Below are 20567 nucleotides of genomic sequence, written 5' to 3'. Positions count from 1 at the left end.
ATTTGAAAAATAAGTACTCCCTCCGTCCCAAATTATAAGAGAAAAAACAAAATCACGCTTATTAAGAAAAATAAAAACAAAATCATTTGACTTATGGTTATCTTGAAATAAAGTGTTTTGAAAAATGTAAAAAATATTCTAATTGGTTGTTGGTTATAGAAACGATGAGAGAGAATGTAAGTTAAATGCAATTTACATTTAATTTTGCCTTGAAAGTAGGGGTGGGAATAGGCCAGGCCGACCTACAGGGGCTTATGGCCTAGCCTATATAAGGTCAGGTCAGGCCAGACTTATTTAACAAAAAGGTCGGACTTAGGCTTTTTTAAAAACCTATTTAATAAAATAGGTCAGACTTAGGCTATTAAAAAAGCCTATGAAGCCTTATAGGTCGGCCTATATTTACATGTATATTAAAAATAGGCTAAATAGATCGGCTTATATTTGCATGCTTAATAGAAAAAAAGCTAAATAGACAAGCATATATATGCACATATATTATAACAAAGGCTAAATAGGTCGGCCTATATATGCATATATAAGACGACTTATAAGGTTTATTGAATAATATGGATTAATTAAAAACCATAATGAAAAATAGGCTTTTAAATAGGTTTGCAAGCCAGGCCAGACTCTTAAAAAGGCTTGGCTAGGCCAAAAAAGAGAGTCTATCATAGGCCACAGACCTTTCAAATTTATCGTAAGCCAGGCCCAGGCCTTATAAAGCCTAGCCTAGCCTAGCTCATTTCCACCCCTACTTGAAAGAAATGAAATATAATTTTTTTCTCTTATATGTTGGGACAAGAAAAATGCATTTTTTTTCTCTTATATTTTAGGACGGAGGGAGTATCAATTTTTCAAAAAATTTAATAATCAATTTGCAAAATTTCTAAAATATGAAACTAATTTGCAAAATTTAAAATAATAATCATATTATATCTGACATTCACAATCTATAAGGTGTGGGACAAAATTTAAATTCTTCAATTTTAAATGTGATTTTGAAATCATTAAATTTAACTTGGATTAAATACATAAAATTTTTATTATTTTAGTTATTTTTCACACCTTTTATCCAAACAATAAATTTTTTTCATTAAATTGTCTCGAATTATATTTTTTTTAGAAAAATGCTAATGAGTGCTCCATGAGCATTGGTTAAGAGATTAAAAAGGTAAGTTAAACATTCTTACGAGACTATGAATGTCACCACTATACTGATACTAAGTAGAATGCTTGTTAGACTACTTAGACCATTGGAACATGAAGTATTGCTCCAAAATTTCCTATTGTCTGAAGATTATCTCCCAAAGGCTTGAAGACTAATTGCACCTCCTGAACAACAACACAATTTCGCTCTGCTCTGACCAGATTTTCAGCAAGTACCAACATGTGTAAACCGATCCCAAGCAAACAAAAAGAAAACCTGAAAAGTGCAGGACACTAAAGCTCTAAAACATAGTGACTTCGAAGCCTAATCTAGATAAATTCATGCAGCAGTCGAAGCAGATCTCGCTACACCCAACTATGATATCCCGAAAAAACTATTCCTATAAATGTTGAAAGAATATCCACTACGGAGAAACTCGACTACCTTTTCTAGATATGCTATTAATTATGCTGGAAACTAGAATCACTTCCCCTCCATGCCCACCACTTAATCTCTAATTATCAAACCAAAAACTCGTTTGAACAACCCCTTGACCGATTTGGGTGAAAATTCCCCTGATAAGCCAGCGCAGAGACAAACAGAAATTTTAGTCACCGGATGCCTAAACAAGCTAAGGGATTCGAGCACCACATAGCTATATCGTCCGAAATCAGATTTGCTTTTATTATGAGTCATTTCCACACTGAAATTTTCGCCTCTTCTATAATTTTCTCGGAATGAATTTCCTTATTACGAAAAATGATATAATTTTTGTGCTTCCAAATGCTCTAGACGCCAGCACACCAGATTACTAATATTTTCAAAGTTCGAGATCTATCGTTGTCCAACAAATTCTCAAAATGTTCCAAATGCTGCCACTCCTCATTGTGAAGAGTTTCCTTCACTTCTAACCTCTTGCAAATAGCACTCAAAACACCTGCAAATATTGGACACTTAAAAAATATGTGTGAGACCGACTCCTCGCTCCCGCACCCTTTGATGCACCTAGCCTGACCTTGATCTAATACCCCCTCCTAACTAAATTATCTGTTTTCGGGATTCTATTTTTGAGCATTCTCCATATCATACAAAACACTTTTAACGGTATCCCCTTATTCCAAACCATCGTCCATGAATGATTAGACGAGGGTTGGTCGGCTGTCATTAAGCTCTTATACACCTCTCTTACTGAATAATCATTTGAGTTGGCATAACTTTTTACTTCTGCTTGGCAAATCTCCTACCACCAAACAGAGGCTTCTCTTGTGTTTTTACTAATAACCCCTTCTTTCTCCCCGTATCTATTAACTAGAGTCATGTACCACAAACCACTTTTTTCATTTTTTAACTTCCACTTCCATCTTTCTAGCAAAGCAAATTCTTAATGCCCAACCCCCCTCGTCAGCAGAACTACACACCATATCCCATTTCATCCAATTTATTTCTCTCTTCCTCATTCTCTCCCCATAAAACTGTTTGAACATCGATTTAAGTTTAGAGAAAGTACATGCCAAAACCTTGAAAAAGGAGAGAAAAATAGATCGGAAGAGCTGACAAAATTGATTTTATAATGACCACACGACCACCAATTGATAACTGTTTGTTCTTCCACCTCGATAATCAATCTCTCACCATATCTGTAACCGGTTCGTAGTAATTTGAAGATATATGATTATTATTTGAGCAATTTAAATAAGTTTTTAGATGACAGGGAAGGAAGGTCAAGAGAGAGATAGAGAGAAAGATAGCAAAATCACCATAACTCAAAGTTAGTCAATCTTTGTCCGAACGTTTTCTACGCTTATAGACGTTCTCTATTTACTAAATATCACAAGACAGGTGAACTGTTGTTGCTAGTAAGATTTAGTAGTTTAAAGTCTGGCAATCAATTCCTTATAAGGTAAATAACACTGTTTCTTTTTTTTTTAACAGTAAAAAATATATGCATTAAAGACTAAGGCACGAGGAATGCCAACCAGTTCAAAGAACCAGACTGTTTCCTTTATCAAAATCCTATGCACAGAGTGAATAACATATTTAATTATTTCATTTTGTTTTTTTCTCAGAGGTTCGCCAGTTCCAGATGCAACCCAACCATATGGTATTAAACTACTTATTGAAGATTATCCTATGTGAACCACTACCACAAAGATTTGAATGCCATTTCTTCTCACATCGAACTCAAATCCTGGGTACAAAAAATTCATCAACTCAGAGCTCACTGAAGTAATGTCAATGCTACTGTGGCCAAAATTTAACACACTTGAGGATCTCATCTCTTCGCTCACCACCATTGTGTGTATTGTATCAGCATGCTGTCTTGAACTTCAATCAATACCCTTACGGCGGGCATGTTCCAATCCATCCATAATTAATAAGAAAACCAATTCCCAATGGAGGAATGAAGTCATTTGCATCTATGAAGCAGAGCTGAAAGTTAACACGTTTTAATCTTTCTAGGTTAGTCATGCAGAAATGTATGCTACATTGAACTGGTCTTTCTAGGTTAGTCATGCAGAAATTTATACATTGAACTGAACTATCAAATGTCGAAAATGTATGGTAATAAACAGAAGATTATCTCAAGCTACAACGGTGCTAAGTTCCAATTTAAAAAAAAGGGCATGGATTTTATTTAGTACTCCCAAACGCCCATTATAAGCTGTTTATGAATATAGGTGTGTGCCTAAGTATTATACACTCAGCCAACATATACATACAATTGCGGTGTTAAGCAACAAAAAGTGGTCTTATCAATAATGGTGGTAAACTATTAAATACAACAAAACATCAATAATGTCCAAGTATTGCACAGGTTTCCTTCTCGTCCAGCAAACAAAAGCCAGGGAATGCTATGCAGAAATATGTACTCTAGAATCAAAACAGATTAAATTATAAAATTCACTGTTGAAGGCATATGATATTTCTTATGCTGTATTACTCCCGTATGCGGACAACAACAACATGACAGCATGTAAATTTCAGTATTTAAAAGTCCACGTGTAAGATTTAGATACCATATATATCAGGTTGTGGTCAGAGTCGAACAACGATTCAGCTGAAATACAAATCAACCCATATCCTTTTTTCACATGACTCTTCTATGTGATTGTATCTTTGGTAATTTCAACTTTACTCCTGCATGGAATTCTCTTACAGATATTCACATCCTGCTTAGTTTTAAGCTGCTCTCTTATTGATCCCAGTAGTTTCTTAGCTGAGATACATGCAAGAGAAGCTCATCTCTGCCTAATCCAGTGACGCCGCTGGTCATAATCCACGGGGGATGTTGTTTGTAGTTTTGTTTAATTATCTCTTGAAATTCTTTTATGTTTTCATCAGGCCGCTTTCCCTTCGCCGCCTTCATTTTATCACATTTTGTGAAAACAAAGGTAATTGGTATCTGCAATCCACAAAATTATAAAATAATTCAGACTTAATTCAGTACCTAACAACATTACATCACGGACTAAACACAAAAAACATTATACATTGTTGCGTCCAAGCCAATTCGCACAATCGAAGTCAATCCTTTGAGGCGGAACACTTGCATCGATGAGAAGCAAGACAGACACTAGAGTATTTCTGTTTAAAAAGTAACCTTTTGTAAACGAGGACCAGTCTGTTTTAGCCGATTCAGATGCTTTAGCAAAGCTGCATACACATACAATAAAGAATGCATGATGAGAAACAGTTTTACCCATGACAAATGGCTAACAATTACACCTCCAATCATTGACCTTAAATACTCTCTAATCTAAGAAAAACACAGAAAAAGAACATCATTGAAGAAATCACTGATGAGGCCTACCAATTAAGAATACTAGTAAGCACACAACACTGCCACTAAACTGGTTGAATTATTGATTTGTCCTCAATTCAATTGAGTTAGGAATAATGCACTTACAACATAAGTGTTTACTACATCGGTGTTTATGTATAAGTGATTTCTATAAGAAAAGATAAAATAAAGTCAAATTATTTTCATATAAATCCTAAGCTGTTGTGAAGACAAACTGAAAACAACTTAATAAATGTCATAAACTGTTTTAACAAACTCTCACAAAAAAGTCTCAGAAGTGCTTCTGTCATTTGATAAGTTGAAATAAGCCATTGGCCCAAAACAATTATGATATGAAAATGTTCGTGAGCATGATTGACTCACCCATAACCAGGTAAATCCACAAGGTACCAGCTTTTGTTGACCAAGAAGTGATTAATAAGCTGTGTCTTCCCTGCAACAAATACCAAAAATGAATTACATTACATAACACACAAAACCTAAAATCAGCCAATGAATTTTAAAACTTTAAGCAAAATAGAAAAGGATAAAAACCTGGTTTCTTAGAGGTGAGAGCAAGTTCTTTCTTACGAACAAGAGAATTGATGAGAGAAGATTTACCAACATTAGAACGACCGAGAATAGCGAACTCCGGTCGGGTATCTTTAGGGCAATCTTTGGCGCGGGGACTACTCTTAACGAATTGGACATCCTTGATTCGAGAATCGCCGGCGTAGGGTCCGACGACGATGTTGGAGAAGGGGAGAATCATGGAGTCGTTGATTTCGGTGGGTTCGACTCCTGGTGGGATGAATAAGAGGGGTTTCTCGGGAGGGGGGAGAGAGGGGGTTAGGGTTTTGGAAGCGGGAATTGAAGAGTGTCGGAGAGAGAGACGAGAAGGGGTGACGGTTGTTGTGGGAATGGAGAGAGAAGTGTGGGAGAGATAAAGAGAAGGAGGAGGAGTTTGGAATAGGAAGGTGAGGGTCATCGTCGCTCCTCTTCTTAGCACCATTGTCATACTGGATGAGGGGGAGTGGAGTACCAGTAGGGTTTTAGACTTTTAGCAATGTTCTGTTATCCGGTGGCGTAATGGTGGCCAAAAAGGAAAACCGGAAAGATTATGAGTAACCACGGTTTTATTTATTACAGTATTAGTCACTTAGTTTGAGATTTTTCACACATAAAAATGACATTTATTATGAAATAAATTTTACTAATGTTAATACGATAATTATTTTGAATCTTTGAGAAAAAAAAATATTTTATAGTCTAACGCTATGTTTAGATCGATGAAATACTGTAGAACAGTGTGGAATGGAACATGATAGAATAAAGTGAAGCAGAGCATAATGAAACATATATTTCACTTTATTGTTTGTGTATCTTTTTATAATTTGATAGAACGGAATTGAATAAATCAGTTCATTTCATTGCATACACCTCAAATTAAATAGAAAAAAAAAATTGAAGGATTAATGGAATAGGATTGAATGCATTCCATCATGTTGTGTTCCGTTTCATCCTCTTTTTATCAATTTAAGCAATGGAACATAACACTATCTCATTCCATTCTGCTCCATTTCGTCGCATTCCATCAATTTGAACATAGCTTAAAGACCAAAATTAAGTTGTTGATTCAAACTCGCTTAGTACAAAACTATTAGCAGAGTTGTCTTAATGGAATGTTAAGAAACTTTTTTTAAGTAAGAAACTAGTTAGATTTTTTTTCTATAAGCAAAAGTGTAGGGAATTGTTTATCCCACCTTAAATGATGGAAAACTGATGTCATGCCATGCGGTATGGCGCATGCACTATAGCATTAGGTGCATGCGTCATGTAATATGGCTACTTAGTTGTTTTTCTTTTTTTATAAGGACATCACCCATCTCCACTATTTACCAGACATCTTCTCATTTCACTTTTAAAAATGTCTTCATGAATGCTTCCATGGTTTCTAATTATCAAAAGAAGTGTTTAACTTTCGCCAACAAAGCCTCTAATGAAGATATGACTTTGGAGCACTAAGACCTTCGAGCATTTTCAGAGAAGCTTGGTCCGTTGATTATACAGAGAAATTATTGATGGTGAACATATTAGAAAAATTGATAGGCTTGTTACGGTGTTCAACCAAAATAGAGAAATTCGTTTCTGGAATCCTGTTAAAATTGACAATGATGTCATTATGATGATGCATGGACCAGCTGATATTGTCTTGATAATCTCCTAGATGTGTTGATGTGTTTAGTTGTTTTATTTGTTTTTGGTGTTGTTGTTTTATGTGTGATTGTCTTTATTATGTTGTACCCAAATGTTGTTAGGAATATGAAATGAAAGTTGAATTTAAAATGAAATTTCATGGTTATAACAAATAAATTACATATTAAGAGTGACATATAAAAATTATGTTGCGGAGTTAGACCTAATATTCAAACAACTTTTTCGATTGTGTCCGGGTTAACGACATGTACTGCATAATTTGACCAAATTTGTTTGTCATTACGAATATGCGTGTTGTTAGATCGGCATTTTTTCTTCATTCCCATATGTTCATTGTGATGGAAAAATGTAAGACACAACAATGGGGGGTTGGATTGTGTCCTTTTTAAATTTGTTTAAGTATTAAAATTTAGCTTAAAGAAGTAAAGATGATAAGTAATAATTTAAAGGTTTATGTTAAGTAATGAGTGTTATTGTGTGTGATCAAATATAGTAGTGAAATAATTTAAGTAAACAGTTATAAAAGAAGAACACAAGAAAACTTATCCTGGTTCACCAACTTGGTTAGTCCAGTCCCCACACCTTGTGAGATTATCCTTTATTGAATCTTCTTACAATAACTATTTCTTCTATGTATTCTTAGCCTCACCAGACTTACACTTCTGAATGGTATAGCTTACAGACAGCTTACACAATGATTGGTTTTGTATATCTTTGTGATATATTCTTACAATAAGTTTCTAGATACTCTCTATATGGCAGTGAGTATATAAATTGAGATTGAATATGATAACTCTAATATTTATGGGTTCACTATATGGTAGTGAATATTGAAGGTAATATGTAGAGAGAATGATAACTTTGCTTTTAGAACTTTTTGGCTTTCTTTGTATGATTGCAAGATTTTCGGTGCTGGAGAACATAGAATATGTCTTCTATTTATAGAGCCAAGCTTGAGTGAAAGTACCAGAATAACCCTCAAAATATTTGTATGAGAGGTGTTAAGAATTACTTGAGTAATGCTGGGATCTTTGTCTTATTCTGGCAGGACTTGGTCTTATACTGGAAAGACTTGGTCTTGGTCCTAAGTAATGCTGACAACTGGTAATTCTGACCTTTGACTCATTCTACAAAGACTAATTATGAGAAAGTAATCCTGGACGAGTAACTCTGGGACAGAAACTTTGGGACAGTAACTCTGGGATGGTAACTCTGGAAGAGTCATTCTGGAAGAGTAACTCTGGGACGGTAATTTTGGAGGAGTAACTCTGGGACAGTAATTCTGGGAGAGTAACTCTTGTATCTTTTAAGTCTGAAGCTGAGAATTACTATATAGATTCTGAGGATTACTTATGTATTGAAAGCTTTGTTCTTTGATAATTAAGTCTTGAAAAACAATGTTAAATGAAATGTTTAGATTTATTAGATGATGAAATAACCTTGGAGCTTCCTTGATAAAATAGTTTGTAATATTCAAAATATTAACAGAATATGTTTCAACACATTGTGCCAAACAATGTCCCCTTGATAAGTAGGCCAATAATTCTCCTTTGCTACCACCGTGAAGCTATTGATGTACACATTTCTGACTTTGTAAACGAGGGATATATGTTCTCTAGGGTCCAAGCAAGCATGTGAGCATGCCGCTATGACATGAGAGCAAGGCGGGCGATCTTTGGTGGGCGGCGAGCTTTGGCGGGGCAGGCTTTTGTGGGCAGCTGACCTAAAATCTCAACCCAACCCGCCATATTTTGGCGTGTGCGCTGGCCGGGCCAGCGGACCACGTCCCGTTTTGCCACCCCTACCAATGACACATATGATATCACCACATCTTACCATAGCACCCAACCAATATACAACCAAACATCACACTGCCAAAACACCCAACCAACACATGTCTTTCAAACACCACAAGAACCATTGATTTGTTTCAAAAACAATTGAACATCCCAATTCAACCAACCACCCGACCCGCACGTAACCTAGCTAACATGACCCAACGCGATAACATGGGCACCAAACTCTTTGGTAGCCTCGACTGAGAGAGTTGATCAAAGAGTTGTGTGATAACTCAAGACCATCATACCAAGAACCTCTCCCTCAGACGAATACTAGGAAACCCCAAACACCTCAAAAAAATCAATTGAGACCTCAAAGGCAAATATGGGGAAAACTGTGGAACCGGTGGGCGTTTAGGTCAACAAAAATATCTCTAATTGTTGTGTAATTTTTTTTCATATTAATCTTTTTTATTTAATATTTGTATTTATTATTGTTTTGTTAAGAGGAAATTTGTGAAGCGGAAATTTGAAAACATGTCACCTTTGCAATACAGCTACAATCCGAAAATGCATTTCTAGAATTGTCAAACGTGGTTTTTAATAAAATAGGGCCATGCATTCTCTTCTTCATGATCAAACATCCATTTTCTCATAAAACCCCTAGAAAAATCCTTCCATTTACAATCAAGTTTTGCAATCCAAAACTTCATTCTTGTGTTTCATGACATCAAAATGAGAAAAAATAATCGGAATGTAAGATAAAGATCATCTATTTCATTCCTCACTGCTGACATTAACCTGTTTTTTGAGCTGAAATGCATTTCCGAATTCTACGTTAGTTAATATGAAAGTGCATTTCAAGAATAATTCAGAGTTCATTTCAAGCAACTGACATGTGTCATATTTGATCAACACCTTTATTGTAATAATACATACTTTTGCTATGGAATCCTCAAATTTGCACTATTATCTTGTGTTATATTTGATCTTTTTGTTAACATAACATTTTTCTACTTAGAAAAAATAAATATAACCTTTATTCAAAATCCAGCCATCACCAAAACCACTATCCCTCCATTTGTTCTCTTATTTGTTACATCAATTCTTCTATGAGTATGTTATTCAGCCGATTTAAGAGTTATGGAATCGTGGCCACATAATGAATACAGTGATTGTTTGAACCAAGACTACCATTATTATTTACAATGTTGTGGTTATTTTATTTCTTTAAAGTTTAAATACAACAATACATTCATATACATTTATTTATCATGAAAATAGTTACAACATTTTGTTGATAAGAGGAAAATTAACTTGCATAGCAAGGGCCGATTCCAAATTATTTTCTGAGATAGAATCAGAATGTAAACCTAACAATTCACCTCCGTGTTGAATGACAAGGGAAAACGTTTGATCAATATTCCATAATGGATTAATTCATCATCATAATTTGGGATTTGGAATGAGCAAATCGTTCATTCGAACCCTTAAGAAATTGAATCTCATAATCTTGCTCACGATAAACCCTAACAGAATCGATTCCACCACAATAACAAGGAATATAATACTTATTATGTGGAATTGGATGATAATTTTTCAATTCATCCCAATACACCTTCAATTGAGTGAAGTAATACGAAACATGCAAGGTTCCTTGACGAAATCGATAGAAATCCTCTTGTAATTAGAAATGAGGAAAATATCACTCTGAGAAAACCTGATACACAAATTCTTCAAAACTCCAGCAACTGTATCAATCCAAAGGACAAAATTTGGCAATAGAACTAAAAATAGAACAGTGATAATCCATGCTAAAACCATCGTGTTGCATCGTGTCCACAGTGCATACAATAGATCAAAAACCGAAGGTTTTGAAAGAAAACCATCGATGAATTTATCTTTGTTCTTCGAAATGAGTGCGATATGCATTGATCGTGACCATGTGTGATAGTTCTTGGTTGTTAACGATGGTGAAACAAGATTCAACGTTGAATTCTCATTTGGATGCAAATAATATGAATTTGGAGAGTTTGTTGAAAAATCAATGTAGTTTTGGAGTGCCATTGTTTGAAAAAGAAAAGGATTAGAAGAAAAAATTGAATAAGAAGATGAGGAATTAATGATGCAAGAAAGAGGAATAACTATTTTTGAAAGAACAACAATGACTATCAAAACTCATATGAGCTCTGATACCATGTTGACAAAAGAAAAAAAAAAAAGAACTCATTCTCGTTGATTGGTTTGAGTTGAATAATATGATTACATTATAACTTATGTAGTCTTATATGTACAACCTATTAATATGCTAACTAACTAATCAAACTATTACTAGCCACTAACTAATTTGTGTTAGTGACAACTTAATAATGTAATAAAGCTGATACATTTTCATCATAAAATTTATTAGAAGTGGGTATAGAAAGATTGATTGAAGATGAGAAGAAATGATTTTATTTGTTTTGTTAATAATGTGAAAAGGTTTTTTTATTTTATTTTATAACATTAATATATTTTTTTATTGTTTGAGGATGTAGAAAATAATTTTAATTAATAAAATGTAAAAATAAGACAGTGAATATGATAAAGAAAAAAATAAAGACAACAGATCAAAATTTAGTGTAGTAATATGTACTGAAAAACAATGTAAAAAAAAAAACTAATATGAAATAATGTAGAAACAATGTATAAAATAATTTATTTTTTACATTATTTGAAATAATGTAGACTTATTTAATTTATTAGTCAAAATTAATAATATATTGGTGAAAAACAAATAAAATAAAATTGTCTACAAGGTAAACAAACAAGTTGCAAAACAATTAAACAGTCTTAGCCAGAGCCAACAGCATGACGTATGGTATCTAGTTACTGCGAGTGATGCCGTTGATTAAATTAATGAGTTAATTAAACGTGTGTTTGTATTTAATTGACCCGTTTGTTGTGAAGCAGAATACTTCCATTTAATAATCCATTCGTGTGGCTGTCTGGTTGAAGGTGGCTATCTCTCAAATTTTAACATAATACTTTTTCTTCTGGATTCAATTTTTGTCTTTTTATTAATTGAATTATTGCATGAATAATGAATAATCCATGGGATCGATGGTTCTGGCACCCACAGAGATAAGTAATTTATTTTTAAATTCATTAGCCTACCCAAGTTAATTAAGCCTGCCACTATCAATTCAAAGTCCTGCGTGTTAATCCAAGTAGTTTAATTTAGTATTTTTAACAAACAGCTAGCATATCTCTTTTGTGATTCGCTAGTAGCTGAAAAACATGAGAAGTGTATGCAATTTGAGAGTATTACGTTTGAAGTGCACACTTGAAATTGGCTATAAACAGGAAGAAGTACTTAGCATTAATAGTCACATTAAAATTTTTTGTCGGGAACAGAATATTAATAGTATGTGATTAATTAACATGATAAATCGAACATCAAGCACCAGTGGTCTAGTGGTAGAATAGTACCCTGCCACGGTACAGACCCGGGTTCGATTCCCGGCTGGTGCACAAATTTTTGCGATTTTTCATCCCTTTCTTTGATTTCATTCAAAAATATTATTGGGCTTCTTCTCCAATTTTGGGTTTTTATTGGGCCTGTTTTTTAGACTTGTATGGTTTAGGCCTTGTCCAACGAAAATGGCTCTCAATAAAGAAAAAAACGTTATAATCCTTAATTAATGGAACTTATTTTATTGAGATATATTTATAACTGTCATATAATATGATAGATAAGCTATTCCCTTCATTTTTTTTACTAGCATGTAGAAATATAAACAGTTTTTTTATTTATTTTAAATATCATGTACTTTGTTCAATTATTCTCGTTATTATGAGAGTTTTTTATTAAACAAATAAATGCTAATAAATATAGATATAGAGAGTAGAGGCGAGATAAACATATATGGAAGATTAGAACTGACAAAAAGTCAACCAACAGATAAAAATAAAAAATAAAAAATAAAAAATAAAATTAAAACAAAGGTGAATAACCTATTACAGTGTCAATATCAACCAATAACCCTCCCGTTAGTAAAATCAAGCAAATCGATATTGAGGCAACTCCAACTTATCAGAAAGAACTCTGCTCTAATGAAATGAGGAACCTCGTCTCACCATTGAGTCTACAACAACTCATGACCATGGTTAACAAGCATATTCGCGCATTTATTTTCTTCTCTATAAATATAAGTGAAACACTTCAAAATGTGCAGGTTCTTGCAGCTATCCCATATGTTACGAAGTTCCCAGCGAATTAAAGATTCATTACTGATGCGCAGACTCTTGCAGTTATCCAATATGTTACGAAGTTTCCAGGATATTAAAGATTCATTACTAATGCATTGAAGAGCAGTTTGGGAGTATGCTTTTATCCATACTTTGGACCAACCTTTAATCACCGCATTTTCTAATGCTACTATAATAGAGATAAGTTTTGCACCCAACATTTTTCCCGACCCTAAATTTGTCATAAAAGCGCCAAGGAATTCACCTTAATGGTCTTTTGCAATAGGTCCTATGCGTCTAAGCTATCTCTAACTAAATCACACGTGTTAATTTTTGTCCAACTCCAATTGAGTTTTTTTCCAAATAACGACAATAATACTCATAGCCTTCTATATTTAACCTCAATTTGCAATATGTCCAAGATGTCTTACCCTAAAGTGTATTCCGCAAACCATCCTTTTGAGAGGGATGAGCTCATCTTAGTATGTGGCAAAATGATTCCCACTATTAATTGAATCCTAATTGGAGAATTATTGAATCATTTCCCATTTTTGGCAAGCCAAATATGATGGACTGTGTGCGACCAAACCGCCAAAGTCGTGTCTTTAAGCTTGGGATGTCAACCTAGGTTAGTCAGCTGCAAAATATCCTTATCAAACCTTGGTAATAATCGTATCCCAAATTTGTAAAGCATATATTTAAATATAGACACTGTAAAATGACATTCAAACATGATATAGGATGAAGACTCAGTGTGATTATTGCATGGGTACACATCAGGCCAAATTATAACCATATTTTTGCATGTTCAAGTCACACAATTTTTTTTTATAAATTAGTTTGCACAAAGTGGAGGATACCAATGAAGGAATAAAGTTTTTCAAATCATCTTCACCCATTCCAGGGAATTTTTGGGATTAACCAGGTATTTGTGTGTGTTTTTCACCAACAAGATAATGTTGCTTGCGTGCTTCCCAAACTAAGAGATCTTGTAGATGATTTTTCATCGGAATGGAAATCTAAGTAATATAGAGAGAAATATATGGATGCTCACTTGATAAAAAAATGGGGAATAATCCACCTCTCAGCCTCAATCAAGTCATTAACTCTAATAGACAACCTAATTTGCGTGTGAATCACAATGTTCATAATCTCACTAAGCAGCACACCTAACTAATTGTCATTCCAGAAGTTAATATTGACCTCATTACTTATAACTCATCTAGTATCACCCCTCAAAATATTATAATATTGCTTAATACCTAGCCAAATAGACGAGTTGAAATGGTACATCTTCAAGCGATTATTAATAAAAAATCTAGCCCTACAACCTGTAGCCCACTCTTCTTTTGATGAAATAAACCTCCAGGTCAGGTTCAGAATCATAGTCTCATTCATTTGTTTTTCCAATTTGATATTCAACCCGCCACTTTTCCATCAGCTTGCAAACATCTTTCCAAGAAACTGTACAAATCTTTCGGATGAGGATATCTACACTCCAAATAAAATTTATAATCTAGTTATCAAACAGGTTTTGGACCTTCACAAGCCATCAATCAATATGAAAGGAATATACCAGCATGCTTTGGATTATCGACTTTATCAATTAAACTCTCCCCATTATTAATAATCCATCTCCCTTCCAAGATGTCAGTGTAGTTTTAACTTTGTGGGCTAACCTTAAGAAGTAGAGAGCCTTTAGTTTAACTATAAAAGTAGGACACCTAAGGTAAGAAAATGGGAGTTTTCCTTGTTGAAATCCCCAACCACGTTTGTATGGTACTAGCTTGTTGCAACGACATTGTTCTGAATTAGAGCTTTGTTGATGACCTGCCCAAAAGCTGCTTTGTAATCATTAAATGTTTTTGGGATGTATTCGATGCACCATTTATTAGATTGGCAGAACATAATGATGTCACCAACATACAACATATGGGTTGGAAGAGCCATTCCCCTCGTGACCCTCAAAAGTTTAATTTTTCCATGTTGGGAGGCAATCATCAAAACTATACTAAGTATGTTTTCTGCTATACAAAAAAAGCAAAGGAGATATGTGACTCCTTTGTCTCGGAAATCATCTTGAATGTCAACGAGATACATAAAAACTAACGTCTTATAAAATTTCATTAAATCCCTTAACTTTGATCATTCTCTTTAACATATCAAATGATTTTTTATTGATGTGAAATTTTACGGGCATAATCTAAACGATAATAGCTTTCAATCCAACGATGAATTTTATTATACGGACATAAGGTGAAGAGTTATCGGAGATGTTATGTTACAAAGTTTAATACCTTGGTGTAGTGTTACATGAGTTTCAAATAAAGTGAACAAAAATAGAAAGGGATTAGAATGAATGCATTAAATCTTAATAAAAACTTATATTAACTAATTAAGCAATTTAAAAATCGAATATGGTTCCACCAAAAATCCAGTACCAGCTAAGAATTAGGAATTGTCATTTTATTTTTGCTGAACATTCCGGTATCTTTGAGTTTAGATGGGTACCGGTACCCTCAACCAATCAAATACTATAATTTCATGCCATGTCACTTATTTATTTTGAAATAAATTAACATTTAATAACAATATACATTAAAGGTACCACTTGAATTCATAGATACCAAAGAATTTACCTTTATTTTTTACTCAATTTTAGGATTACAAGTCTAAAAGAAATGAATTTAATTTATTTGATAGAATAAATGTCCTAAGAGCAAGTGTTCCATGGTCACTAGACTTTCTGCACAAGTTTTTTTAGCCACATTCAAAAAAAAACAAAGAGATAAATTAATATTGATAATCATATTTGGAATTGTGACCATTCAAGAATAACTTCTTCCCTACTCCATTCCTCTAACAAGAAACTACCCTAGCTTGAAGCCATTTGGTGATTGAGAGTCTAACTCTATCACGTTTCATCTCTCAAGAGAACACGACTCAAGGATTAATAGTAAGACTAAAATACTGATTTTGACAACTATCCATCTGAATTATACTAATATTAATTAATAGCCACATGGATAAAAAATCAACTAATTAAATAACAAAAGCAAGAAAAACATTGCAGTAGATAAGATAAAGGTTCGTCCACTCTGTACAGACGCGGCGCAGCGTCATCAACTTGTCCAATTATTGCAATACTCGGCAAGGAAGTCTACACTCTGCCTTGTGAACGCATAAAATAGTTTAATATATGAAGTTAATTTAATAGGTAATACTAATAAATAATGCACAAAGACTCGCACTAAAGAATTTTGGTGAATTCTTATCTACCCAACACAAAAAGTTGGGTAAAATTACCCTTAGTGTAAAATGCTTTGGAAACAACAAAAAAATATATTATTTAATAATTAATTAAATAGGACAAAATTAAATGGTGCAATGTAATTGGTGAAATATACACTACCCAACTTTTTGTGATGGGTAGAGAAGTTGTCCCCAAGAATTTTTATAATATATTTGGATTGACTTTTGAACGGGACAAAAGTAATTTTAAATGTGTAGAATTGATTTTGAGATGTTTGGTTGATAAAAATAGAATTGATATTGTCTTTAGAATTGATTCTAATTGAATATAAAATTTGTAGCTTATGCCTTTATAATTGATTCTAAGTAATTTTTATATTAAAATTTATTGTCCAACTCACTTTTACATAAATATATTTAAACACAAATCAATTATGTTAAATTCAATTCTCTTAAAATCAATTATATCAAATTCAATTTGGATGGAATTAATTCTATCCACCTCCAATACACCCTTATGCAATTCAAGGTCACCTTAAAATGTACAAATCGACCTACAACATGTTCACACTTTTTAAAATTAAGCTATAACAAAGAAACATTCATTCACATATTTCAAAATTTATGATTAAATAGACCCATTAAAATATATTTGATGATTTATTTGAAGTTAAATTTAATTTCTTACATTTGATTACCATGTTTTGTAATTGTTGAAATATTTTATAATTAAATATTATTTAATTATTATATTTTAACAATTATTATGTCAACATGTATGTTTATATTAATTATTTATCAAATTAAAAATCTTAATTGACTAAATAGTAGAATTAAATTAAAAGATTAAATAGTTAGTTAATTGAATATGAATTTAAATATAAAATATGAATATATATGGTTTTCAATATACCGGCCGAGAAGGAAATTATCTATTCTTTTTATCTAAAGAGTGTTTAAGATATTAAGAATGCCAGTTAAAGAAGACCCACAAGCCAACAGATGAACTATTGCTTAAATATTAATTATATTTGTTTGATCATTAAAAATCAATGTTTTAAGAACTAAAATGGTCATCAAATCAGTGAGAGTACTGAGTTACGGGTTCATTGATCAAACTATGGATCATTGGTCGAATTGCATGACTAAACTGAAGTAAATTGGATAACTTGTTTGAATAAATCAGTCTCTATAACAAAATTGGATAACTTGGCTGAATAAATTAGTCTCTATAACAAAATTGAATAATTCAGATGAATAAATCAGTCTCTATAACAAAATTATATATTTATTAAATCGGTCGAACCGAATAACTCGGTCTCTAAAAAATATCACTACACCTACAAAATTTCAAAATATCATAATTTCACAAATTCATTCTTTAAATTTAAATTCTACACATAATCATTACACACAACAAAATAGCACAAAATGCAAATCCTAATAAATTTTGAATAAAGTCTAATGGTAAACAAGAGAAAATTATTCCAAATGATTTTTGAACAAAATTTACTTATGTTTTAGTTTTATTTTTTAAAAGTATTTCGAAACGACTTCGTTTTGTTTAAGAAAAAAACATGCATTTAAACCACGTGTTTTTCATAACTGTTGATTCATTGGTTTTTACTGGTTTTGGTTGGTTTTGACCAGTTCTCACATGTTCAATAGCATATGCGATCCTACAATCAGATTAGATCGGTGACACCTCCAATTCCAAATTTGACCAGTTCAACCGGTTGGTTCAGTGCAATTTTTAAAGGAAATTTCTCTATAGACCTCTCAACCTTCTAGTCCACCTCTGGTGAAAAACCCAAACTACCCCTGACTTCGGAAGTTCATTTCCGAAATGCAAGAAAAAGGCGTTTTCGGAGATGCATCTCCGAAAGCGTCTTTTTTTTTTGAAAAAATTGTCTTATTTCGGAAGTTCATTTCTGAAAACATCATTTCGGAAGTGCACTTCCGAAATACTGCAATTTCTGCAGATTTATCAAAACACTCCCCCTCCCCCAATCATTTACCCTAAATCAAAACAAAAAGTGGCAAAGGCGAAAATTTGTGCAAACAGAATTCCAAGGCTGCATCAAGGCTCCAATCACACTGCTAAACAACATTCAAAAGCCCTCAATCCTAACACTTTGTAAGTTTTGAAATTTTTAGATTCATTATTCAAATGCATGTTATTTAGGGTTTTAATTGCATAAATGATATATGGTTAGGTTGTTAGTAGTATTTAGGTTGTTTAGAAGCATTTTGATTTAGTTTGAAGTTTGGTTTAGGGGTCTGCCATGGAAGTTGCAGAAAACTCCATCGCAGGGGTGTTTCGGAAGTTCATTTCCGAAAACACCTCCATCCCAGTTTTCGAAAATGAACTTCCGAAATGTATCATAAGTTCAAATTTTTTTGTTTTTTATTTTGTCTCGCATATTAATCGATTTCAATTGTTTACAGGAACATGTCAGACAACCAACCAGCACGCATCAGACAGGGAAGGGAGACCAGGACTGCGTCGGCTAGAGAGGGTAGGGAGTGTCCGTTTTAATTTGCAAGTAATTTATTTTTAACGCCTTTGTTTATTGTGCCTGTTTCTTTGAAGTTTGTGTGCATGCGTTCTGACTTCTTTGACGGCGTGTCGCTGGTTTCCAACGTCTTTGTTCTTTAATGACTTGTCTGTTTCCCAAGCGTTTTTGTCCCCTTTCTTCTTTTATAAAAGGAGGTCTCATGGACCTTTCTTTCTTCATTTTTACGCAGGAATGGGTGGCGCTAAGGGAAGAAAGGGTTCTTCAAAGAAGAAGGTGAAGGAGGTGAAGGAGAAGAAGAAGGTTTTGACTGGTTCTGCTTCTCGTCCCCTGGGGGTCCATGGCTCGGACGTGCAGGCTCAGTCTTCAGGCGTGATCAACGCTGATGGTTCTGAGACTGAGTGGGATGAGGATTGGTATAATTATCTTCATTCGGAGGAGTTCGCTCGTCGGGAAGAATAACGTGTTTTTGTTTTGTTTGATGTGTATTTTGTAACGCTCGTCGGGCAGAATAACGTGTCTTTGTTTTGTTTTGATTTCGGATTGTATCTTTCGCACAGTGTTTTTGGATTGGATTTATCATCTTAGTATTTTCAGTTTATCTGTTGCTTATTTTTATTTGGCGTTTGCGTTTAATTAAAATGCGAGACAGTTTAAGAAAAAACATAAAAAAAAACACAGTTTCTGCATAATTCGGAAGTTCATTTCCGAATTCACCCCCATGAGGTGTTTTCGGAAGTTCATCTCCGAAGACACCCCTCATGAGGTGTTTTCGGAGATGCACTTCCGAATTGTGGAATTTTTTTTTAAAAAAAAGCGCTTCGGAAGTTCATTTCCGAAGCAGGGATATTTTAGGATTTTCGCTGGGAGTGACCCCATAGGGAGGTGGCTAAAGAAATTTTCTTTTTAAATTTTGTTGAAAATATATTCTACTAGTACTTGATGTTATTATCTAAAGACTTAATATCAATGGAGCATTTTGTATTTTAGAGAGTAAATTTTGCTCGATTTTATTATTTTTTGACTAAACTATCTGAGATATGATTATGAAGTATGACATTCTTGTTTTTTTTAATCTTTAAGATGAGAAATTGTTTGCCATGTTTTCTTTAATCTAAATACTTTTATAGAAAATAAGAGACAAACAAATTTTCATTGGAGAGTTATAAGTTTATTAATATTAAATAAATAAAATATTTTTAGTATTTTTTAAAGATTAAACAACATTAAATTAATCGACAATATTTACATATGAGACAAATATTATAAATTCCTTTAAGGAATTATTTCGAAACTAATGAATTTAATTTTTATTAAAAAAAATCTCTCTTATCTATTTCTCTTTTGAGAACCATACATAGATAGCCTAAATGTTAATAATGTTTTATTTTAATAATAAAAAAAAGTTGAAACCAACCCATGATATACAATACCTTTTTCAATATATAAATTAATAAAACAGAATTCATTTCACTCTTTTTAATAATAAATGTTTTCTATTCTTTTAAAAATAAATTTTTCTATCATTTATACAAAACTTTTAACAAAATTAGATGTTTTAGCACTGGGAAAATGGGTGATGCACTGACAGTGTAAAAAAGTTTTACACTGTCAACCAATCACGACTATGAATCATGACAAATCAG

At 33.1% G+C, this 20567-nt stretch overlaps 1 protein-coding gene and 1 non-coding gene across 2 annotated transcripts; one reads left to right on the top strand and one right to left on the bottom strand.

Annotated features, from left to right (window-relative positions):
• Positions 1–3877: 3877 nt before the first annotated feature.
• On the bottom strand, positions 3878–6058 carry LOC131607484 (GTP-binding protein At2g22870). The gene is made up of 4 exons (XM_058879488.1): positions 5484–6058; positions 5313–5382; positions 4639–4801; positions 3878–4550 (listed from the first exon to the last, which is right to left on the bottom strand). The coding sequence occupies exons 1-4, from the start codon at positions 5944–5946 to the stop codon at positions 4341–4343; spliced, it is 906 nt and encodes a 301-aa protein (XP_058735471.1). The 5' UTR covers positions 5947–6058; the 3' UTR covers positions 3878–4340.
• A 6307-nt stretch (positions 6059–12365) lies between these two features.
• Positions 12366–12436, top strand: TRNAG-GCC (transfer RNA glycine (anticodon GCC)). Its single transcript has one exon. It is a non-coding gene; the product is annotated as a tRNA-Gly (tRNA).
• The last annotated feature ends 8131 nt before the right edge of the window (positions 12437–20567 follow it).

Source organism: Vicia villosa, linkage group LG5, assembly GCF_029867415.1.
Source record: "Vicia villosa cultivar HV-30 ecotype Madison, WI linkage group LG5, Vvil1.0, whole genome shotgun sequence".
Classification (NCBI taxonomy): domain Eukaryota; kingdom Viridiplantae; phylum Streptophyta; class Magnoliopsida; order Fabales; family Fabaceae; genus Vicia; species Vicia villosa.
The sequence above is the reverse complement of the archived record's forward strand: the minus strand, read 5'-3'. Positions and strand labels throughout refer to the sequence as shown.